Source organism: Schistocerca cancellata, chromosome 7 (genome assembly GCF_023864275.1).
Source record: "Schistocerca cancellata isolate TAMUIC-IGC-003103 chromosome 7, iqSchCanc2.1, whole genome shotgun sequence".
In the NCBI taxonomy this organism is placed as follows: Eukaryota; Metazoa; Arthropoda; class Insecta; order Orthoptera; family Acrididae; genus Schistocerca; species Schistocerca cancellata.
In genome coordinates, this window is record NC_064632.1 from 437,847,155 (window position 1) to 437,869,099 (window position 21,945).

The 21,945-nt window shown below is 38.9% G+C and overlaps 1 protein-coding gene across 1 annotated transcript in view; it reads left to right on the forward strand.

Moving 5' to 3' along the window:
- The window catches only part of LOC126092817 (neural-cadherin-like), a 310,348-nt gene that overhangs the window by 169,690 nt on the left and 118,713 nt on the right, over positions 1–21,945 (forward strand). The window contains 4 exon segments of the mRNA XM_049908545.1: positions 8,528–8,736; positions 16,465–16,628; positions 16,735–16,903; positions 17,004–17,195. Of these exon segments, the coding sequence (XP_049764502.1) occupies positions 8,528–8,736; positions 16,465–16,628; positions 16,735–16,903; positions 17,004–17,195 (734 nt within the window).

Sequence of the window (21,945 nt, forward strand, 5' to 3'; positions counted from 1 at the left end):
TTCAGAATGTGTTTTTTTCAGTTTAAATTATCATCAATATATACATCTAAGGATTTTGAAGTTTCCACCCCATTTGTTATTTCCTTGCTATGTGTCACACAAATCACTGCTGTACTACCCCTAGATGGGGTAGAATTTGGTGAGTGAGCATGTAAAAGACATTCTTAGTTGACCAAGTCTTATGAAATTTGAACTATGATTTACTAAACAACATTATTGTTGTTCAGGTGAAATACGAGGTGTGTTTTTTAAGTAAGTACTGTTTTAAAATAAAGAAAGACATGCTAAGATATCTCAATAACTTTATTTTCACATGAAAGCCTGTACCTTAATCTAAGCACTGACACATTTACAGTCTGATTCTTCCTTGTTTACATGTGTACTGAGTATTTAAGATGCCTCTGATAATCATGAGTCCCGCTGACTGTGAAGTACAGGCTGTTATAAGATTTCTTAGCACTAAAGGCCTAAAAGTGATCAATATTCATCATGAGATCTGTGCAGTTTACAGAGAAAACATTATGAGTGATGGAATGGTAAGAAAGTGGGTGAGAGCATTTAAAGACGGCCACACAAATGTGCATGATGAACTACGGAGTGGGCATCCTTCAGTCATTAATGAAAGTTTGGTGCAGGAAATGGACAATAAGGTGAGAGAAAACAGACGCTTTATGATTTCCTCCTTGCAGGATGACTTCCCTAATGTTTCTCGTAGTGTTTTGTATGGCATTGTGACCGAGCACTTGAATTACCGAAAATTGTGCACACGTTGGGTACCAAAAATGTTGACGGATGTACACAAAACCAAACGTTTAGACAGTGCATTGACTTTCCTTGAGCGGTACCACAATGACGGTGATGATTTCTTGAGCCAAATTGTTACGGGTGATGAAACATGGGTGGCCTATGTCACACCAGAATCAAAGCAACAGTCCATGGAAGTTGAGCAAAGGCATTGTTTTGGTGCAAGACAATGCCTGTCCGCATGTGGCAAATCAGACAAAGATTTCATCACATGTTTTTGATGGGAAACTCTAGATCATCCTCCGTACAGCGCCGATCTTGCGTCCAGTGACTACCATCTGTTCTTGCACTTGAAGAAACACTTGGGCGGTCAGTGTCTTCAAGACGATGATGAAGTCAAAACAGTGGTGATGCAGTGGCTAACAAGTCAGGCAGCATATTTCTATGAGAAGGGTATTTAGAAACTGGTACAACCTTATGACAAGTGCCACAATATTGACGGAAATTATGTAGTATAGTAGATTAAGGTACAGGCTTTCATGTAAAAATAAAATTATTGAGATATCTTAGCACGTCTTTTTTTAATTTCAAAATGGTACTTACTTAAAAAAAATCATGCCTCATACTATTCTAGAATACATCACCTTCTCAAAAATTTTGGAATCTGATGTCAGTAGTGAAACAGGTCAGTAGTTATTGAGATCTCCCCGATCATCTTTCTTAAATAGACAGTCTCTCTGCAAAAATTACTTGAGTTAGTAATTTGGTACATACTTCAGATGAGACAGTGCCAAGAACAAATCTTTAGCGCTCAATGGGAAACACCATCAAATCCAGATGAGCTATTGCTGAGAGACTATGTAATTTTCTTAATTTCAGGAGGTGAAGTTGGTGATACATCCAAATGACTCTATTTTATGAGAGATGCTTTTCAACATACTGCTGTAATTTTCCTCTTGAACTGTTTGTCCCTGTACTTTCTACTACATTTAAAAATTATTATTAAAAATGTTTGCTACCTATAGATCTCTATTTATAGCCCTACCTATCAGTTCAGTAGTGATGTTAATTGTTCTGTGGCAGGTTGTCCTGTCTCTCGTTTCACTGCTTTCCTTGTAGCCTTAAGTCTGTTGACATAATTATTATTCTGACCTAGTTTTTGTAGTGTGCAGCTACGGCAGGATTCCTATTTGTTCTTGCCTTTCACAGGATACTTTAATCCCACTAATGAACCAAGGTTTCTTCTTCTTCATCACCCTCCCTTTTTTTTTAAAAAAAAAAAAAAAAAAAAGAAAGCTTTTTTTCAAATAATAGCCTGAATTTATCATATGGTGGATTAAACTTTATGACAGCATTTGGTTCATTATAAATATCATCCCAAGTCTCTTGTATCTTGTAAACTGTTGTTAAAACATTTGTACTGGAGATTTTAATTATTCTAAGCGATTTCCACTGAGAAAAATCACTGGTAAGGTGTTGTCTTATTTATCCTTATTAACTATGCATCACCATCTGAGAAAGTGTTTGTTACTGGTTATACAGATATTTCCATGCTTTGAGCTTCCCAAAAGAAAACATTATCAATGTTTTTATCTGTCCATGTTGGAAAATCAATTGCTGAGCTGAAATTGTAGGATACAAATAATGTTTGCAGATCATTATTCATATCAAAATGCTTTAGAAAATCAACATTGAAGCCACCACAGCCTGCGAACTGTTTGCTGTTGTCTGACAGATTGCATAGTAAGGAATCTGAATTTATTGTAAACAGTTCAAAATTTCCCAGTGGGAAATATAGTTACAAGTAGAAGTAAATTATTTTTCAGTATTAATTCACAATCAGATGCTTCTACAGAATAACAGTTACTGAATTATATGCAAAAATATAAATTAGTTACAAACTATGGTGTGCACACGCTTTATTCAACACATAAACATCACAGCAGATGTTCATATTTAGGTTATGACATGTTCAATATGCCTGCCATCGTTGGAGATGATGTGGCACAGACAAATAGTGAAAGTCTGCATGACCCGCTGAAGTGTCGGAATATCAATGTTGTCAATGTCCTCCTGAATGGCTGTTTTCTGCTCAGTAATGGTTTTGGGGTTATTGCTGTACATCTTGTCTTTACAATATCCCCACAAAAAGGAGTAACATGTCTTCAGATCTGGAGAATGTGGCAGCCAATCAAGATCCATGCAAATGGCTTCTGGATACTCCAAAGCCAGAATGCGGTCCCCAAAGTGCTCCTCCAGGACATGAAACACTCTTCTGCTTTGATGGGGTTGAGATCCATCTGCCATGAACCACATCTTGTCAAAATCAGGGTCACTTTGGATAATGGGGCTGAAATCATCTTCCAAAACCTTCACGTTCCATTCAGTAGCATGGCACCAATTATACCATGACTGAATGTTGCACAGCACACAGTCACCCATTGAGGATGAAGAGACTTCTTGATCATGAAATGCAGATTCTCAGTCCCCCAAATCTGCCAATTTTGCTTATTGACAAACCCATCCAAATGAAAGTGGGCTTCATTGCTAAACCAAGCCATACAGTGCATACTAATTCCCACCATGTCCCATGGCCAACTGTGCAGTTTGAACATCCTAACCCAAACTGTTCAGAAGTTATGAGGACTTTATTTAATATAGTACTATAATTGTCACCCTGTATGTGCGGATCACTACAAAACCTACTTGTCTCAATGTTTTTGAACTTGTGTTTTTGTCTTAATATGTATAACAACTCCTCCTTTTTACACATTAGTACTACATGAGTGAGATGCTAAAGTGTAATCTAACTCTGTGGTTATGTGGTTCTCAGACAAGTACAGGATATCAATCTTCACAGAGCTATCTAACTTTTTGAAATAGACAAGAAGCCGGTCTACGTTATTATTCAGTCCTCTAATATTCTGATGAAATAAACTAACTTTACTTTTCTGTACATTCTTAATCATTTTGAGGGGCTCTTCTGTCATCTTGACATAATTAAAAATGGGTTGCCAAAATCCTGATCCTAATCTTAAAAAGGTACCTCTCTGACACCAATAACGCCACTGGGTTCTTGCTTCTTGTGATGATCCCCCCCCCCCCCCTTTCCCACCTAAACCTTTTCTACAAGAAGCACAGTCAACTCCTTTTCATGTGCTGGCCATGTCTAGTATATTTTCATCTCCAAATTGTAGCATCAGGCACTTTACTCATATGAGATTTCATTACTGTCAGCAGTAGCCTGCTCAACATTATGTTCACATGGCTTGCAGCTGTGCTAATTTAGGGCTGGTCGTGGTGCTGCGGGACGTCTACAAAACTCACATTTGTGTGTGAAGTTGCTACTCGTATTTTATTGAGGTCACCATTAGTCCTGTAATTAGTGTCCTTGGTCAGGCTGTTCCATGCTCCACCTAGTATGATAGCTTAATCCCTCTTTGTCAAAATCTTTGCACAAATTTCCTATGTCTGTTATCTGGCTAAGGTTAACACTTGGTTTCACAATACTTGTGACCTGGTACCCTGTACCTGATTTGCCCTGTACCATTTGGCCTACACCCCTGCCATGGTAGCCATGTACCTAGCAGCAAGACTGTTTTCTTCCTGCTCTCTTTTGGTAGCAACCTGCACTTAGTTTCTTTGCTAGAAGTCTACTGCACATTCCTGTGACCTACAACTGGGTGAGGCTCTGCTCATCTTACTTCAGGTAACGAGTCAAATTTACTCAATATAGTAAGTTCACATGTAAATGAAGAAGTGGAAGAGCTTTTCCCCTTTTGTCCATTGCTTGTTACCATTACCCAGTCCCCACCATCTTTTTTCCCTCTTCAACCTATCTAGTTCAAATTTCATGTGTTCCAGTCCTACCTGAAGGGCACAGATCTTTTCCTCCTGTTCAGTGATTCTCTTATCATTTTTTTTTTCAGAGCCTACAGTTCCATGGGACAGCCTCGATGAGTTCCCCATTCTGTTCCCCACTACAATCACCTCAGTGAAACTCCAATCCACAATCTACACATACCACTCCATGTCTGACTACCCTACAACAACATCCATACTTATGACACATTTCAGCACAGATTAAACACTTAAAAATAGAATAAAATCACTTTCCACACTTTATGTTACACAAATATTCATTATTTACAAGCCACAAAAATTAGGCATGTAAGTTAGCATTAAAGGTGTATGAAATAATGTAATAAGTTAATTATTTCATCATAAAACAAGAATTCATCACTCACTTAGCTACAGCATCTGTTAATTAGTTTATTCAGAATAAAATGTAACTTTTAATTTATGCAAACTGTATGTAAACAAACAACAAGTGCAAATGTTTGCAAATCAGACAACAAGATTTATACTACTTTCCAGAAATATGAACTTATTTTTGTGTGGGTACATTCAAAAACCCAGCAATTTATGCTGGATAGAAGAAAATAACAATGAAAGTGGATTCTGTAAGATTAATGAACCAAAATGTAGACAAAAGTATGAGTATTAGTTTACCACATTATTATTGCATCTGGGAGCGAGGGCACTTCGATCGGCATTTCATGAGTTTCTATCATAATATTTCACAAGGACACACTCAACCACTTGATACACTCCTGGAAATGGAAAAAAAAACACATTGACACCGGTGTGTCAGACCCACCATACTTGCTCCGGACACTGCGAGAGGGCTGTACAAGCAATGATCACACGCACGGCACAGCGGACACACCAGGAACCGCGGTGTTGGCCGTCGAATGGCGCTAGCTGCGCAGCATTTGTGCACCGCCGCCGTCAGTGTCAGCCAGTTTGCCGTGGCATACGGAGCTCCATCGCAGTCTTTAACACTGGTAGCATGCCGCGACAGCGTGGACGTGAACCGTATGTGCAGTTGACGGACTTTGAGTGAGGGCGTATAGTGGGCATGCGGGAGGCCGGGTGGATGTACCGCCAAATTGCTCAACACGTGGGGCGTGAGGTCTCCACAGTACATCGATGTTGTCGCCAGTGGTCGGCGGAAGGTGCACGTGCCCGTCGACCTGGGACCGGACCGCAGCGACGCACAGGTGCACGCCAAGACCGTAGGATCCTACGCAGTGCCATAGGGGACCGCACCGCCACTTCCCAGCAAATTAGGGACACTGTTGCTCCTGGGGTATCGGCGAGGACCATTCGCAACCGTCTCCATGAAGCTGGGCTATGGTCCCGCACACCGTTAGGCCGTATTCCGCTCACGCCCCAACATCGTGCAGCCCGCCTCCAGTGGTGTCGCGACAGGCGTGAATGGAGGGACGAATGGAGACGTGTCGTCTTCAGCGATGAGAGTCACTTCTGCCTTGGTGCCAATGATGGTCGTATGCGTGTTTGGCACCATGCAGGTGAGCGCCACAGTCAGGACTGCATACGACCGAGGCACACAGGGCCAACACCCGGCATCATGGTGTGGGGAGCGATCTCCTACACTGGCCGTACACCACTGGTGATCGTCGAGGGGACACTGAATAGTGCACGGTACATCCAAACCGTCATCGAACCCATCGTTCTACCATTCCTAGACCGGCAAGGGAACTTGCTGTTCCAACAGGACAATGCACGTCCGCATGTATCCCGTGCCACCCAACGTGCTCTAGAAGGTGTAAGTCAACTACCCTCGCCAGCAAGATCTCCGGATCTGTCCCCCATTGAGCATGTTTGGGACTGGATGAAGCGTCGTCTCACGCGATCTGCACGTCCAGCACGAACGCTGGTCCAACTGAGGCGCCAGGTGGAAATGGCATGGCAAGCCGTTCCACAGGACTACATCCAGCATCTCTACGATCGTCTCTATGGGAGAATAGCAGCCTGCATTGCTGCGAAAGGTGGATATACACTGTACTAGTGCCGACATTGTGCATGCTCTGTTGCCTGTGTCTATGTGCCTGTGGTTCTGTCAGTGTGATCATGTGATGTATCTGACCCCAGGAATGTGTCAGTGAAATTTCCCCTTCCTGGGACAATGAATTCACGGTGTTCTTATTTCAATTTCCAGGAGTGTAGTATGTGCACAACTGTTGTGAAATCATTCACAATGTAATGTGTTTTTCTTAGTCACCACTGAACTTGTTTACTGTAGTATCACAGCGTGTTTCCAATAATAGCCATGGGAGGCCAAGTGTAATAATATCGTGATTAGGTAATACAACCCAACTTTATGATCTCTTCATGTTTTCTGAAATAATATGTAAATAAAAGTTAAACCTTTAATAGTAAGCTTAAAAAACATACTAATACACATATTTAAAGGGTAATCTGTACTAAGCTAACTGTTATTACAATGTAGATAACTTATCTTCATGAGAGCACAAAAATTCACACATCTTGCCTAGCATAGAGCTGCCAACTCAAGGTCTAGACTTGCACATGGCAGAAATTACCTCAAAACTTCTATCTCACACATGTTTTTGATATTGTACCCAGTATACATCACATAAAATTCATCACTGGTGGCCCATAAGTTGATAAGGGAGTCACATTAAAACAGCACTGATTCTCATTTAGAGTAATGACAATGTTTTAATAACCAACTAGTTGCAAAAACACGAGACATAATGCATGCACACATTACAGAAAAGGCAGCCTCTGTACCACTGAGTTCACAGTGTAAGTCTCAGACGGCAGCACTGTACAAACAACTGGAAAGTGCATCAGATACAAATGTAAAAGTATTTACTTTATGAATATCAGAGAACAGTGTGTTGATTCTCCTGGAAAACCTGGAATTCTCAAGGAATTATATTTTACCTGGAAAAATCAGGGGAATCTCAGGAAATATCAGGAATTTCATAAAATCACAAGGAATTCTGCACTTTTCTCTTGGCATGAAAAATGAATTTCATAAATCACAAATTTTAAAATACTTAATATCTCAAAGTGTATTAATTATATGAATATTATTCCATATAAATTATTGATGTTTAAAAATAGCAGTTAAACTGCAGTGTATGGCTGGTATGTAGCTCAACTGAGAATAGGGAGCTTCTTGACACTATCTTCCTCCTTGCCCTTGGAATACTCCATTTTTTTCTAAGTTTGAGTAGCCATCCTGAAGAAACAGATACAACAAACCATTTTTAATTGATTATTACAACAGAAATATATGATTCTGTTATTAAGGTACTGTGACATGGTGTTGCTGTAAACTCATTTTCTTTTAAACTAAGTAATGTATAGTGGGGGAATACAGTGTTACATTTTATTCATGCTGTCAGCTCAGTGCTAGAGGAGAAAGTATAGAAATATTAGTAGGATTATACTAGTGACACTGCTGCTTCAAAATTCTGCAGTGTGCAATGCAGAGGAGCTTTCCAAACTTGAAAAAAATGTTTTGACAGATAAAGGAAAGCATTTATTTAAGAGATTCTTATAAAAAAAATTCATAGTGTCTTATATTAAACACAAGTAATAGTTGATGGGAAGGTGGAATTAGTACCACTGTGTTACAAATTACTGATAAAGGAGTTTTTATTTGGATTGATGTGTTCCTCTTATCTCTATAGTTTTGTATTCTCAGTGCATGTTTCTGATATTGTGATTATTTCTGGTATTTTTAGTTCATAAATACATAAATACTTTTGTTGTTTTGTTCACATCAGTCTGCATTTTAGTCATGATAATAGAAAAGACTATTCAAAGTAGTCAGCACTGATAGATTATTAAAGAAAATTTATGTTATTTCCTAAGTAGCTTCCCATCATTTAAATGTACCTCAACAGCATTACTCGTTCACTAATTCAAATATTTTCAACAGAAGGTGCTAATGGCCAAGGCTCTGCAATTATATCATCATTGAAGTCTTTTGACCGAGAAGAACAGAATGAATACTTTGTACCTATATTAGTGACAGACTCTGGTCATCCTCCACTCACAGGGACCTCAACAGTGAGGATCATAATTGGTGATGTCAATGACAACAAGATGAAACCTGGGAATAAAAATATATTAATTTATAAGTACCAGGTAAAGAACATTTCCATATCCTTCCTATTAAAAATATAAGTAGTTGAGTTTATCTCAAAAGTAAAGAATTTAGGATGGAATGAATTTTGTTGTGGTATGGTTGTGTTAACAACTGTGTTTCATGACTCCATAAGTGGTATATTAACTATAATTAGATATTATATTATATTTCTTCTAATAAGTTTATCTGCCATGTGATTAACAATCAATGTTTACTGCCATGGTGCTTTATGCTAAAGAAAAAAGCAAAAAGAAAAGAAATTTCCTCATTGTTGATAAGAACATAGTGAGTGATCTTCCAAAACGGTAAGTTCCCTTGCTGAATGCTGATGACACTGCTTCTTGGCTGTTATTTTGCATGTAATGCATATAAACATTCTTGCTATGGATTGTGTTTTTTTTATGAACAGGAAACTCTAAAAGTTTTTTTTTCATACCTTATCATAGGTATTCAATAGGCCTCTCTTGAGATACACAGCATACGTCAGTGCGAAATTCAAATTGTTCCCTTGCTGTGGTGAGCATGTCGTGAGTTAACGTTCCACAGCTGCTGTTATGCAGTCTCTCAGTTCATTCATTGTTGTTGGTAATGGAGGCACATAAACAGAGTCTTTCATAAACCTCCACAAGAAATAATCACATACGAGTCACGTCTGGTGACCTTGGAGGCCAGTAATGTAAGGCTGAATCATTTGATCCAGTGCGGCCAATTCATCTACGTTTACATCTACATCATACTCCGCAAGCCACCTAATGGTGTGTGGCAAAGGGTATTTTCAGTACCACTATCTTATCCCTCCAACCCTGGTCTACTCGCAAATAGTGTGTGGGAAGAATAATTGTTGGTAAACCTCTGTATTGGCTCTAATTTCTCGAATTTTCTCCTCGTGGACAATAGGTGAGATGTTCAAAAATGGTTCAAATTGCTCTGAGCACTATGGGACTTAACTTCTAAGGTCATCAGTCCCCTAGAACTTGTTGTTGTTGTTGTGGTCTTCAGTCCTGAGACTGGTTTGATGCAGCTCTCCATGCCACTCTATCCTGTGCAAGCTTCTTCATCTCCCAGTACTTACTGCAACCTACATCCTTCTGAATCTGCTTAGTGTATTCATCTCTTGGTCTCCCTCTACGATTATTACCCTCCACGCTGCCCTCCAATGCTAAATTTGTGATCCCTTGATGCCTCAAAACATGTCCTACCAACCGGTCCCTACTTTTTGTCAAGTTGTGCCGCAAACTCCTCCTCTCCCCAATTCTATTCAATACCTCCTCATTAGTTACGTGATCCACCCATCTAATCTTCAGCATTCTTCTGTAGCACCACATTTTGAAAGCTTCTATTCTCTTCTTGTCCAAACTATTTATCGTCCACGTTTCACTTCCATACATGGCTACACTCCATACAAATACTTTCAGAATTGACTTCCTGACACTTAAATCTATACTCGATGTTAACAAATTTCTCTTCTTCAGAAACGATTTCCCTGCCATTGCCAGTCTACATTTTACATCTTCTCTACATCGACCATCATCAGATATTTTACTTCCTAAATAGCAAAACTCCTTTACTACTTTAAGTGTCTCATTTCCTAATCTAATTCCCTCAGCATCACCTGATTTAATTTGACTACATTCCATTATCCTCATTTTGCTTTTGTTAATGCTCATCTTATATCCTCGTTTCAAGACACTGTTCATTCCGTTCAACTGCTCTTCCAAGTCCTTTGCTGTCTCTGACAGAATTACAATGTCATCGGCAAACCTCAAAGTTTTTATTTCTTCTCCATGAATTTTAATACCTACTCCGAGCTTTTCTTTTGTTTCCTTTACTGCTTGCTCAATATACAGCTTGAATAACATCAGGGAGAGGCTACAACCCTGTCTCACTCCCTTCCCAACCACTGCTTCCCTTTCATACCCCTCGACTCTTATAAGTGCCATCTGGTTTCTGTACAAATTGTAAATAGCCTTTCGTCCCTGTATTTTACCCCTGCCACCTTTAAAATTTGAAAGAGAGTATTCCAGTCCACATTGCCAAAAGCTTTCTCTATGTCTACAAATGCTAGAAATGTAGGTTTGCCTTTCCTTAATCTTTCTTATAAGATAAGTCGTAGGGTCAGTATTGCCTCACGTGTTCCAACATTTCTATGGAATCCAAACTGATCTTCCCCGAGGTCGGCTTCTATCAGTTTTTCCATTCATCTGTAAAGAATTTGCGTTAGTATTTTGCAGCCGTGACTTATTAAACTGATAGTTCGGTAATTTTCACATCTGTCAACAACTGTTTTCTTCACGCAGTATCTTATCTTCCATTTTGTCTTCATCTACATCCTCTTCCACTTCCATAATATTGTCCTCAAGTACATCGCCCTTGTATAAACCCTGTATATACTCCTTCCACCTTTCTGCTTTCCCTTCTTTGCTTAGAACTGGGTTTCCATCCGAGCTCCTGATATTCGTACAAGTGGCTCTCTTTTCTCCAAAGAGCTCTTTAATTTTCATGTAGGCAGTATCTATCTTACCCCTAGTGAGATAAGCCTCTACATCCTTACGTTTGTCCTCTAACCATGCCTGCTTAGCCATTTTGCACTTCCTCTCGATCTCATTTTTGAGACATTTGTATTTCTTTTTGCCTTCTTCATATACTGCATTTTTATATTTTCTCCTTTCATCAATTAAATTCAATATTTCTTCTGTTACCCAAGGATTTCTACTAGGCCTCGTCTTTTTACCTACTTGATCCTCTGCTGCCTTCACTACTGCATCCCTCAGAGCTACCCATTCTTCATCTACTGTATTTCTTTCCCTCATTCCTGTCAATTGTTCCCTTATGCTCTCCCTGAAACTCTCTACAACCTCTGGTTTTGTAGTTTCTTCAGTTTTAATCTACAGTTCATAACCAATAGATTGTGGTCAGAGTCCACATCTGCCCCTGGAAATGTCTTACAATTTAAAACCTGGTTCCTAAATCTCTGTCTTACCATTATATAATCTATCTGATACCTTTTAGTATCTCCAGGATTCTTCCATGTATACAACCTTCTTTTATGATTCTTGAACCAAGTGTTAGCTATGATTAAGTTATGCTGTGTGCAAAATTCTACCAGACAGCTTCCTCTTTCATTTCTTCCCCCCAATCCATATTCACCTACTATGTTTCCTTCTATCCCTTTTCCTACTGACGAATTCCAGTCACCCATGACTATTAAATTTTCTTCTCCCTTCACTACCTGAATAATTTCTTTTATCTCATCATACATTTCATTAATTTCTTCATCATCTGCAGAGCTAGTTGGCATATAAACTTGTACTACTGTAGTAGGTGTGGGCTTTGTGTCTATCTTGGCCACAATAATGTGTTCACTATGCTGTTTATAGTAGTTTACCCGCACTCCTATTTTCTTATTCATTATTAAACCTACTCCTGCATTACCCCTATTTGAGTTTGTATTTATAACCCTGTATTCACCTGACCAAAAGTCTTGTTCCTCCTGCCCCCGAACTTCACTAATTCCCACTATATCTAACTTTAACCTATCCATTTCCCTTTTTAAATTTTCTAACCTACCTGCTCGATTAAGGGATCTGACATTCCACGCTCCGATCCGTAGAACGCCAGTTTTCTTTCTCCTGATAACGACGTCCTCTTGAGTAGTCCCCGCCCGGAGATCCGAATGTGGGACTATTTTACCTCCATAATATTTTACCCAAGAGGACGCCATCATCATTTAATCATACAGTAAAGCTGCATGCCCTCGGGAAAAATAACAGCTGTAGTTTCCCCTTGCTTTCAGCCGTTCGCAGTACCAGCAGAGCAAGGCCATTTTGATTAATGTTACAAGGCCATATCAGTCAATCATCCAGACTGTTGCCCCTGCAACTACTGAAAAGGCTGCTGCCCCTCTTCAGGAACCACACGTTTGTCTGGCCTCTCAACAGATACCCCTCGTTGTGGTTGCACCTACGGTACGGCCATCTGTATCGCTGAGGCACAGAAGCCTCCCCACCAACGGCAAGGTCCATGGTTCATGGGGGGGGCCCTAGAACTTAGAACTACTTAAACCTAACTAACCTAAGGACGTCATACATATCCATGCCCGAGGCAGGATTCGAACCTGCGACCGTAGTGGTCGTGCGGTTCCAGACTGTAGCGCCCAGATCCGCTCGGCCACCCCAGCTGGCAGGTGAGATGTATGTGGTGGGACGTAATATGTTGTCTGACTCCTCCTGAAAAGTGCTGTCCTGAAATTTCAATAGTAAATCTCTCTGTGATGTACATCTCTCTTGTAACGTCTGCCTGTGGAGTTTGTTTAGCACGTCAGTAACACTCTCTCGCCAGCTAAACGATCCCATGATGAAACGCACCAGTGCGGCCGATTCATCTACATTTACATCTACATCATACTCTGCAAGCCACCTAATGGTGTGTGACAGAGGGTACTTTCAGTACCACTATCTGATCCCTCCAACCCTGTTCCACTCGCAAATAGTGTGTGGGAAGAATTATTGTCGGTAAGCCTCTGTATTGGCTCCAATTTCTCTCATTTTCTCCTCATGGCCAATAGGTGAGATGTATGTGGTGGGACGTAATATGTTGTCTGACTCCTCCTGAAAAGTGCTGTCCTGAAATTTCAGTAGTAAATCTCTCTGTGATGCACAACATCTCTTTTGTAATGTCTGCCTGTGGAGTTTGTTTAGCACATCAGTAACACTTTCTCACCAGCTAAACGATCCCATGATGAAACGCACCACTCTTTGTTGGATCTTCTCTATCTCCTCTATCAGTCCTACCTGATATGGATCCCAGATAGATGAAAAATACTCAAGGATTAGGTGAACAAGTGCCTTATAAGCCACTTCTTTCATGGATGAGTTACATTTCCTTAAGATTCTTCTGATGAATCTGAGTCTGGTGTCACTATCTGTTTTATATGGTCATTCCACTTAATGTCACTCTGGATAGTGATGCCTAAATATTTTACAGCAGATGCTGTCATTAATAGTGTATCTGTACAGTAGTAGATTTCTTTTCATATGTATACGAAATATGTTACATTTACTAGGGTTAGAACTTTAATAGTGTCAACTATTTATTTACAGCTCATACAGAATAGATACATGTTTCAAAGTTTTACTGGCCTTCAGAGTAGTCACCAGCATTGTGTATAACCCATTTCTAGTGATGTGGAAGTCATAGGATACTCTTAGCAGTGCCAGTTGTGTTGACAGTTCGAGCAGCGCGGTCTGTTGCCTGACGAATTTGTAGCAGTTCTAAAGCAAATGGCATGAAGTGTTTCCTTCAGTTTAGAAATCAAGTTGAATTTACAAGGGCCTAAGTCAGGGGAGTGCAGTAGGTGGTATAGCACTTAGCATCCCCATCAGCCAAACAAATCAGTAACAGCTTGCACTGTATGTGCTTGAGCATTGTCCTGCAAAATGATGGTCAGGTCCAGCAGAAAATGTCATCACTTCTATCTATATGCTGTTCATTTTTGAAACACAACTTACAGCCAGCTTAGAGACAGAAGTGATGACACGTTCTGCAGGACCTGACCATCATTTTGCAGGACAATGCTCAAGCAAGTACATTGCAAGCTGTTACTGATTTGACTGATGGGGCTGCTAAGTGCTATACCACCTATTGCACTCCCCTATAGATAACTGCACCATCTGTGAATTGCCTTAAAGAGCATCCAGTGCTTTTTACTAGATCATTTATATATATTGTAAACAGCAACAGTCCTATCACAGTTTCCTGTGGTACTCTGGATACTACCTTTACATCTGAACAATTCATCGTTCAGTAATCCTTTGATTTAAAAATTCCCACACTTCCAAATGCTAGTGTGTTGGTGCCCCATCCTGTTGGTAAATGAAGTCATTTATTTGAATCAGTCTCTAACTGTGGGAAAAGAAAGTTCTCAAGCATATCAAGGTATGTGATTACTGTAACAGTGTTCTCGGCAAAGGAAAATGGACCATGCTCCTGTTCTCATGAAACTGCACAAAACTTATTAAATTTTGGAGAGTCCCTCCCATGTTGCACAGCCTCATGTGGTTCTTCCATACCACATATTCTCACATTATGATAGTTCACCTTCCATTTAAATGGAATGTTGCCTTGTCACTAAACACTAAGCATGGAAGAAAACTGTCATCCTCCATCTTGCCAATAATGAAATTACAGCACTCCACACCTTCACAAAGAGCTTACAGTAGCTGAATTTTGTATGGTTTCATGTGTAAACATCGACACAACACACGCTAGATGGACATCGAGAGCATGTTGAGCTGTCAAGCTGCACACCGAACAGATTTCTGTGGACTCCTTGTGGAACCATGGCAGATACATTCAACAACTATGTCAGACACTTGGGGAGGGCCCAGTGATTTGCCTTTACTCAAACAACTTATTTATTGGAGTTGTTCATGCTATTGTCTAATGCTTTGTGCTGTAGAAGGATCCACACCATACCTAGTACAAAAGTCATACTGAACAGTTATTACTGACCCGCACCGAGCAAAATGTAGAACTCAAAACACTTTCTATTGTCCCGACACCATTTTTACTAGAGCTAAAGTGGACACACACTGCTGTTACCTAGCAGGAATCATGTAAAACTCGAGAGTTTGCTCTTCCAACAGTATGTTCTTCATGCATGTTTCTCAGATAACATTGATTTGATTTGATTTGATTTTATCAGGGAAACATTGGTCAAGCCTTCTGCTGCCTGCACCAAAACAGAGTTTACACAGTGCAAGGAGATACTTTACCAGTGCTTTGTTAGACACGGTTTCATCAGGTCTGGTTGATCTGAATATTCTGTGTCTTTTAATCTCCAATGCCTCACAGTAGAAGATCCCCATTCTATGTAAGTTTCATTTCTCTCCTGTTCAAGCCCAGGATTGAGAGACTTCTCTTAGAACATGGCTTTGGCATCAATACCTTGCCATGTTTTTGTTTTTGGACCTTAGCCCAATATTCTGCATGCTGTCTTCTTGTCCAGTCTTGTAGTTTTATTTTGATCATCGTTTTGGTGATTGTCAGGACAGGTTTCTCAGATAACATAATAGTTATGATTTTTTTAAATCAGGTGATTCTTTTTGATACACCCTGTATTAATTTAGGTACATGTTCATCAAGATGAGCGGAACTGTAATGGTTAATGCAATGTGTTGTGTATAAGTAAGCAGAAATAAAAAGTGTTACATCTTCTTGTCCTAACTAGTGGCTTAGTGTGAAGTGAAATAATTTTTATTGGAATCTATTATGCTTAGTTAAGTTATCATCATGGCAAATGAGAGTGTAAGCTGTCTCCATTAACAGCCCTTCCAGATAGAAACAGGAATACCTTGCACATTATAAATCCGAGGATTGATAATTCCCCACCTTCAGTAGAAACATTATTTAAAGTACTGATAAGTAATTTCATTAAGTGAAAGTATCTTCATAGACAATATGCAAAAACTTGGGTATCTCAGGAAGTTACAACATTTATGCAAGTAGAACTAAAAATAACAGAGATTTTGAATCATCTCTGTTAAAGATAACTGCTTGTGTTTCACATAAACCTTACCACAGTTACAATGCCATTGGAAACTATGCTGCTTTAATAGCACAAAGAGATGTTTATCATATGTTCTGTGTAATGTAATTATTGCGAGGCTATTAACAAATGTGCATGTATATTTTTGTGCATGTTAATGTATTTCCATACTGATATAAAGGATCAAACTCCAGAAACAGATATTGGGAGGATATATGTTCAAGATCCAGATGACTGGGATTTACCAGATAAAAGATTTTACTGGCAGACATATGAACATCATAGATTTAAAATAAACGAGGGCACAGGAATGATTACAATGAGAAGCAGTACTCCTGAAGGAGTGTAAGTTCAGTAATATCATATTACTTACATCCTAAATCTCTCAAGCATTTATTCAGTTTATGAACTCTGTTCTCCTAATTCTATTAAAATAATTCATAATTTTCAGATATAATTTATTATTCAGAGTCTGTGATCATAGGTACTCACAGAATAACATCACAGCAAGTGTAACTGTCACTGTTAAGATACTGCCATATGAAAAGGTTATTAATCCGGGATCTCTAAGAATTTCTGGAATATCTGCTGAAGACTTTATAAGAGAGAGGGACTATGTGGTAAGTTACATGTGTACATAATGTCTCACAATGAACTCAATGTTTTTTCACTATGAGTACCTAATCATTTGTTTTCCTTCCTCACAAAATTCTTTCTTAGGAGAGCAAAATGGGTCTTCTTAAAAGTAGCTTGGCAGCAACACTTAGCATTGGAAAGAAAACTGTTGACATATTCAGCGTAAAACAGCACCAAAGTCATCCACATATACTTGACGCCTTCTTTTCCATTGATGCTTGGAGACTTTATAAGCCTGAGAAAATCAATGCACTTCTGCAAATGTATCATGAAGAGGTAATTTGTGTCTGTAGTATGTTTATTGGTGTAATGGCCCAACAACATTAAAATTATTGCTGCAGATTATTACTGTTATTATTATGGTTTCAGTCACACAGTTGCAGTCATTTCCAGTGGATTAACACTTGTATTCTCATTAAAATTAATATACTCATTATGAAAACATCCTTAAAAAACCATTAAAGTGTTTCATTAATTTCAGAAAACAGAATTGGCTCCCTTTTTGTAATATGACTTCTATGCAGATGTCCCAATTTTAAAAGAATAATTATAATTCCACGAACAAATCTTCTACAGCTAACAACAGATACAGGGTGATCATGAAGTTTCAGTTTCTAAACACTGTAAAAAAAGAATTGCTCAATCACAATCGAATGGAATGCTGTATTATTAAAGAAGAGGGAAATGTTATGGCAACCAGAAAATGCCTTTTTTGATACCCTTGACTGTCTGGAACTTCTGGAGAGCTGCTCATGCACAGTCACTCTTCTTGTAAAACAGATTTACCAGCAATACATAATCCTGCATTGAGAAAGTAATGCAGAGCACCTCAGATGCAAACTGAGAAACAGCCGTGTACCTCACATCTTTTATTTTGCGTATTCTGCTGCTTACAGTGCCATCTAGTAGAAAAAGTTTTGTTAATTTTTTTCCCATAACATTTCCCCCTTCTTCGATAATATTTTGTTCAAATTTGATGTCTGTCACATAAACTTTGTAAGTGAGGAAATTAGCAGTGGCCTTTTCCATTCATCCATCTACATTTATACTCCACAAGCCACCCAACGGTGTGTGGCGGAGGGTATTCAGTTCAGTATTCAGTTTATTCACCATTGACCATTTACAGCGGAATAGGTCTGAACATTAAATATACAATTAACAATAACTTTACAGTAAAGTTTTTACAATTTAATTCCTTTTCTTTTAGGAATATTCTTATATACTAATGTCAATGCTTATTTCAAAATATTCTGTTATCTTATAAAATGGGTGTTTGAGAAGCCAGTCATAAACCTTACGTTTGAAAATATTATTGGTCAGTGACCGAGCAGATGCTGGAAGTTTATTGAAGAGTTTTAAACTCATTATTTTGTGTGAGTTTGTAGTCTTTGTGAGTCTGTGTCTTGGTATGTCAAAGTCCAGTTTGCCTCTGGTGTTGTGGGGATGTATGTTCTCTCTGGTCTCGAACTCATTTAAGTTGCTTTTGACATAAAGCAGTGCTGTATAGATGTTTAGATTCACCACAGTTAATATCATGTGCTTGTTAAAGAGGGGACGGCAGTGTTCCTTGGGCTTAGCTTTGCTTATTATTTTGATTACTTTTTTTTTAATTTTCAGAATTTCACTGATAAAGCAAGAATGTCCCCATAACAATATGCCGTAGGAAATGTGTGACTGAAAGAGGCCAAAATATACCACCTTTAGATACTCATCAGTGACTACATCTGTCAGTCTCCAGATGAGATAACACACTCGTGCTATTCTCTTGCAGATATGGCTGATGTGTTCCTCCCAGTTTAATTTTGAGTCAATGTGGAATCCTAACAATTTTATTGATTTGCTTTCAACAGCTGTAGTTAAACCCAGAATTAGTTCTTGTGTTTTATCAGGATTACACAGGAGTTCATTAGAAGAAAACCAATCCATTACTAGTTCTAGTTTTTCCTGTGTTGCCTGATGCAGTTCTGTTGTGTCATGGTGTGTATTGAGCAACGTTGTATCATCTGCATAACACACAACTGAATTTGCTCCTACATGGTAAGGTAAGTCATTAATTGCAATGATAAACAGAAAAGGACCTAGGACCAAGCCCTGAGGCACTCCAGTCCGAACTTCCTTCAGTGAGGAGCATCTATTTTTAATTGATACATACTGTCTCCTGTTACTTAAGTATGATTCGATTACATCCAAAGATGGTTTGTGTATGCCATAAAATTCCAGTTTTGCAAGTAGGGTGTTAGATGGTATGCAGTCGAAGGCTTTGCTAAGATCGCACAGTACGACTGATACTAGATCCTTATTTTCGAATGCAGTTAACACCTGGTTAACAACTTCAGTGACAGCAGTAGTGGTGTTTTTACCATGCTGATATGCAAACTGTCTGTTGGAGAGGAGATCATGCTTATCAAAATAGTTATTTAGTTGACTGTACATTACATATTCAAAAACTTTAGAGAAAATTGGGACAATAGAAACTGGTCGATAGTTTTGGGGCAGATGCTTATCTCCCTTTTTAAAGACTGGTATTACTTTAGCAGTTTTGAGTGCATCTGGGAAAACTCCAGATTCTAACCACATATTAAAAATGAAAGAAAGAGGTTGACAGATAAGGTGTATTATTTTTTTCATTACATCGTTAGAAAACCAATAACAGTCCATACTTTTGGAGTTGGTGAACCTTTCCACAGCTTTTACAATATCCTCTGGGGTGACAACCTTCCAGTGGAAAGTATACATACTATGGGGCACAGCACCAAGATGATCTAGTGCACAAGTGCCATTTTGCTTGATTTTGTTTTTATGCTCACTCACTGAGGTTAGGAAGTAATTATTTACTTCTTCTGGGACCAGCATTGCATCTTGTGTATGGGTTTGTGAATTATATTGGTTGATGATATCCCATGCTGCTTTACATTTGTTGGGAGCACTTTCAATGTAATGTTCACATGCTTGTTTTTTGGCCAAGGGCAGTTTATCTTTGTAGATTTTTTTTACATTTTAGATAAGCTCTGTAAGAAGTATTATCTAGCTCAGGTCCTTGTTTACAAGAATTTTTATATATTCTGTACAGTCTGAGCGTCTCCTCCCTAGTGAGAGCTAGCTCATCTGTATACCATTTTAGCTGTTTGTTTTTCTGTTTATGCTTAGGGCTACTTTTGACTAATGGTGAGCAGGAGTACCATAACTCTATGAGTATTTCCAGGAATTTGTTAAACACCATTTCACCAGCACCCTTTCCAGGTTGTGTGTTGTATACAAAGTCCCAGTTAACATAAGATATTCTGTCAATCAATAAATTAATATATTCATCTATCTGCCCTCTTACCCATGTGGCATTAGACTTGATTCTGACTGATTTGTCTGATTAGGTATGTAATTGTGGAGATGTGCTGCAGAAATAAATCTCAGTAGATTATTGGTAGGACCTACTCCACATACTAGTGGTCAAATTTGACATAAGAACATATGAAGCAAAATATTTAGAATACAGTTAAAATCATTTCTTGCAAAAAAAAGGTTAATCTTGGCTTCATAAATTTTAAGCAGCAGGACAGTTAATTCCTTCTCTCACTTATAATTCACTACAGAGTCAGTTTCTTAAACAAAAATTCTCTTAGTTTGTATAAGACTGGTTTATCATTATTCTTACCACCTACATCTAGATCTGCAAATCACTGCGAAGTGCATGGCAGAGGATATGACCAATTGTACACTTAGGACCATTTCCCTCTCCATTCATATATGGAGCACAGGAAGCATGATTGCTTAAACACTCTGGCACAATGTAATTAATCTAATCTTGTGTCTGCCATCCATATGTGAGCATTACATAGAGGATTGTAATATATTGTTAAAGTCATCCCTTACAGTTGCTTCTAGAAATTTCCTAAGTAGGTTACCAAGGGATGGTATGCATCTTTCTTCAGGCATATGGCAGTTCCGTTGCTTCAGCCTCTTCATAAAACTCTCCCATGGGTGAAAGAAACCTGTGAGCATTCATGCTGCCCTTCTTTTTATCCATTCAATATCACCTATTAGTCCTATTTGGTATGGGTCCTAGACACCTGAGCAATGTTCTAGGATAGATTGCACGAGTGTTTTGTATGCTGTCCTCTTTGTTGACTAATAGCATTTCCCTAGTATTCTACCAATGAACCCAAGTCTGCGACCTGCTTTATCTAAGACTGATACCATATGATCATTTCATTTCATATCCCTGGAAACTGTTACACCCAGGTATTTGTAAGAGTTGACTGATTCCAGATATGACTGATTAATAGTGTAGTTACAGAATACTGCAATGACCAAAGCAGCACCACAGACATGTACAAAATAAGAATAACCAGTTAGTACTGTAAAACAAGCAATTTTGTTCCTACTCAGAATATGCAGTAGGTCAATAATAATTGTCAATTGGGAAAGAACTCCATGTAAGTCTGAATGATACTTAAATGAATAATTCCCAAATAGATTTCCAAAACAAAAATAGAAGTCACTGATAAACGTGATCCCTAGTAAGAATGAACAACCACTTGACTCTCCAAAATCCTGCAGAACATAACTCATTAACAGCAACTATTTGACATTAGCACAGATTCTAAATTCAACCAGAGTTATACTGTCTCTGAGAAGAAGTGAAGGTTTCTGTGGTGAGTGCTTGGCTACTCATAGTCATCCTTCAGTGTTGATCCTCCAGGACAGGTTTTGCAGCTGGAACTGGTTTCTCTAGTGCTGGTCAATCACTTAAATACAGCCTTGGGTGATAGATACTTGCTCTGGACTTCCGTCAACATGCTGTCAGCATAGGCAAAGTGCTGCAAATCTAGCACTGCCAGTGGTGGTGAAAATACAGCAGTAGGCGACGGTGGCATCACACATTCCAATGTGGACTCACATGTCAACATACCAGTGTTTATATGTTTGTTGATGTGTTTATTGATATGCTGACCAATGTGTGGAGATGGTGGTGGACCTGTAGTACAGCAACCTACTGGTCACAGCTGTATTCCAGTTGGATGCTGTCACA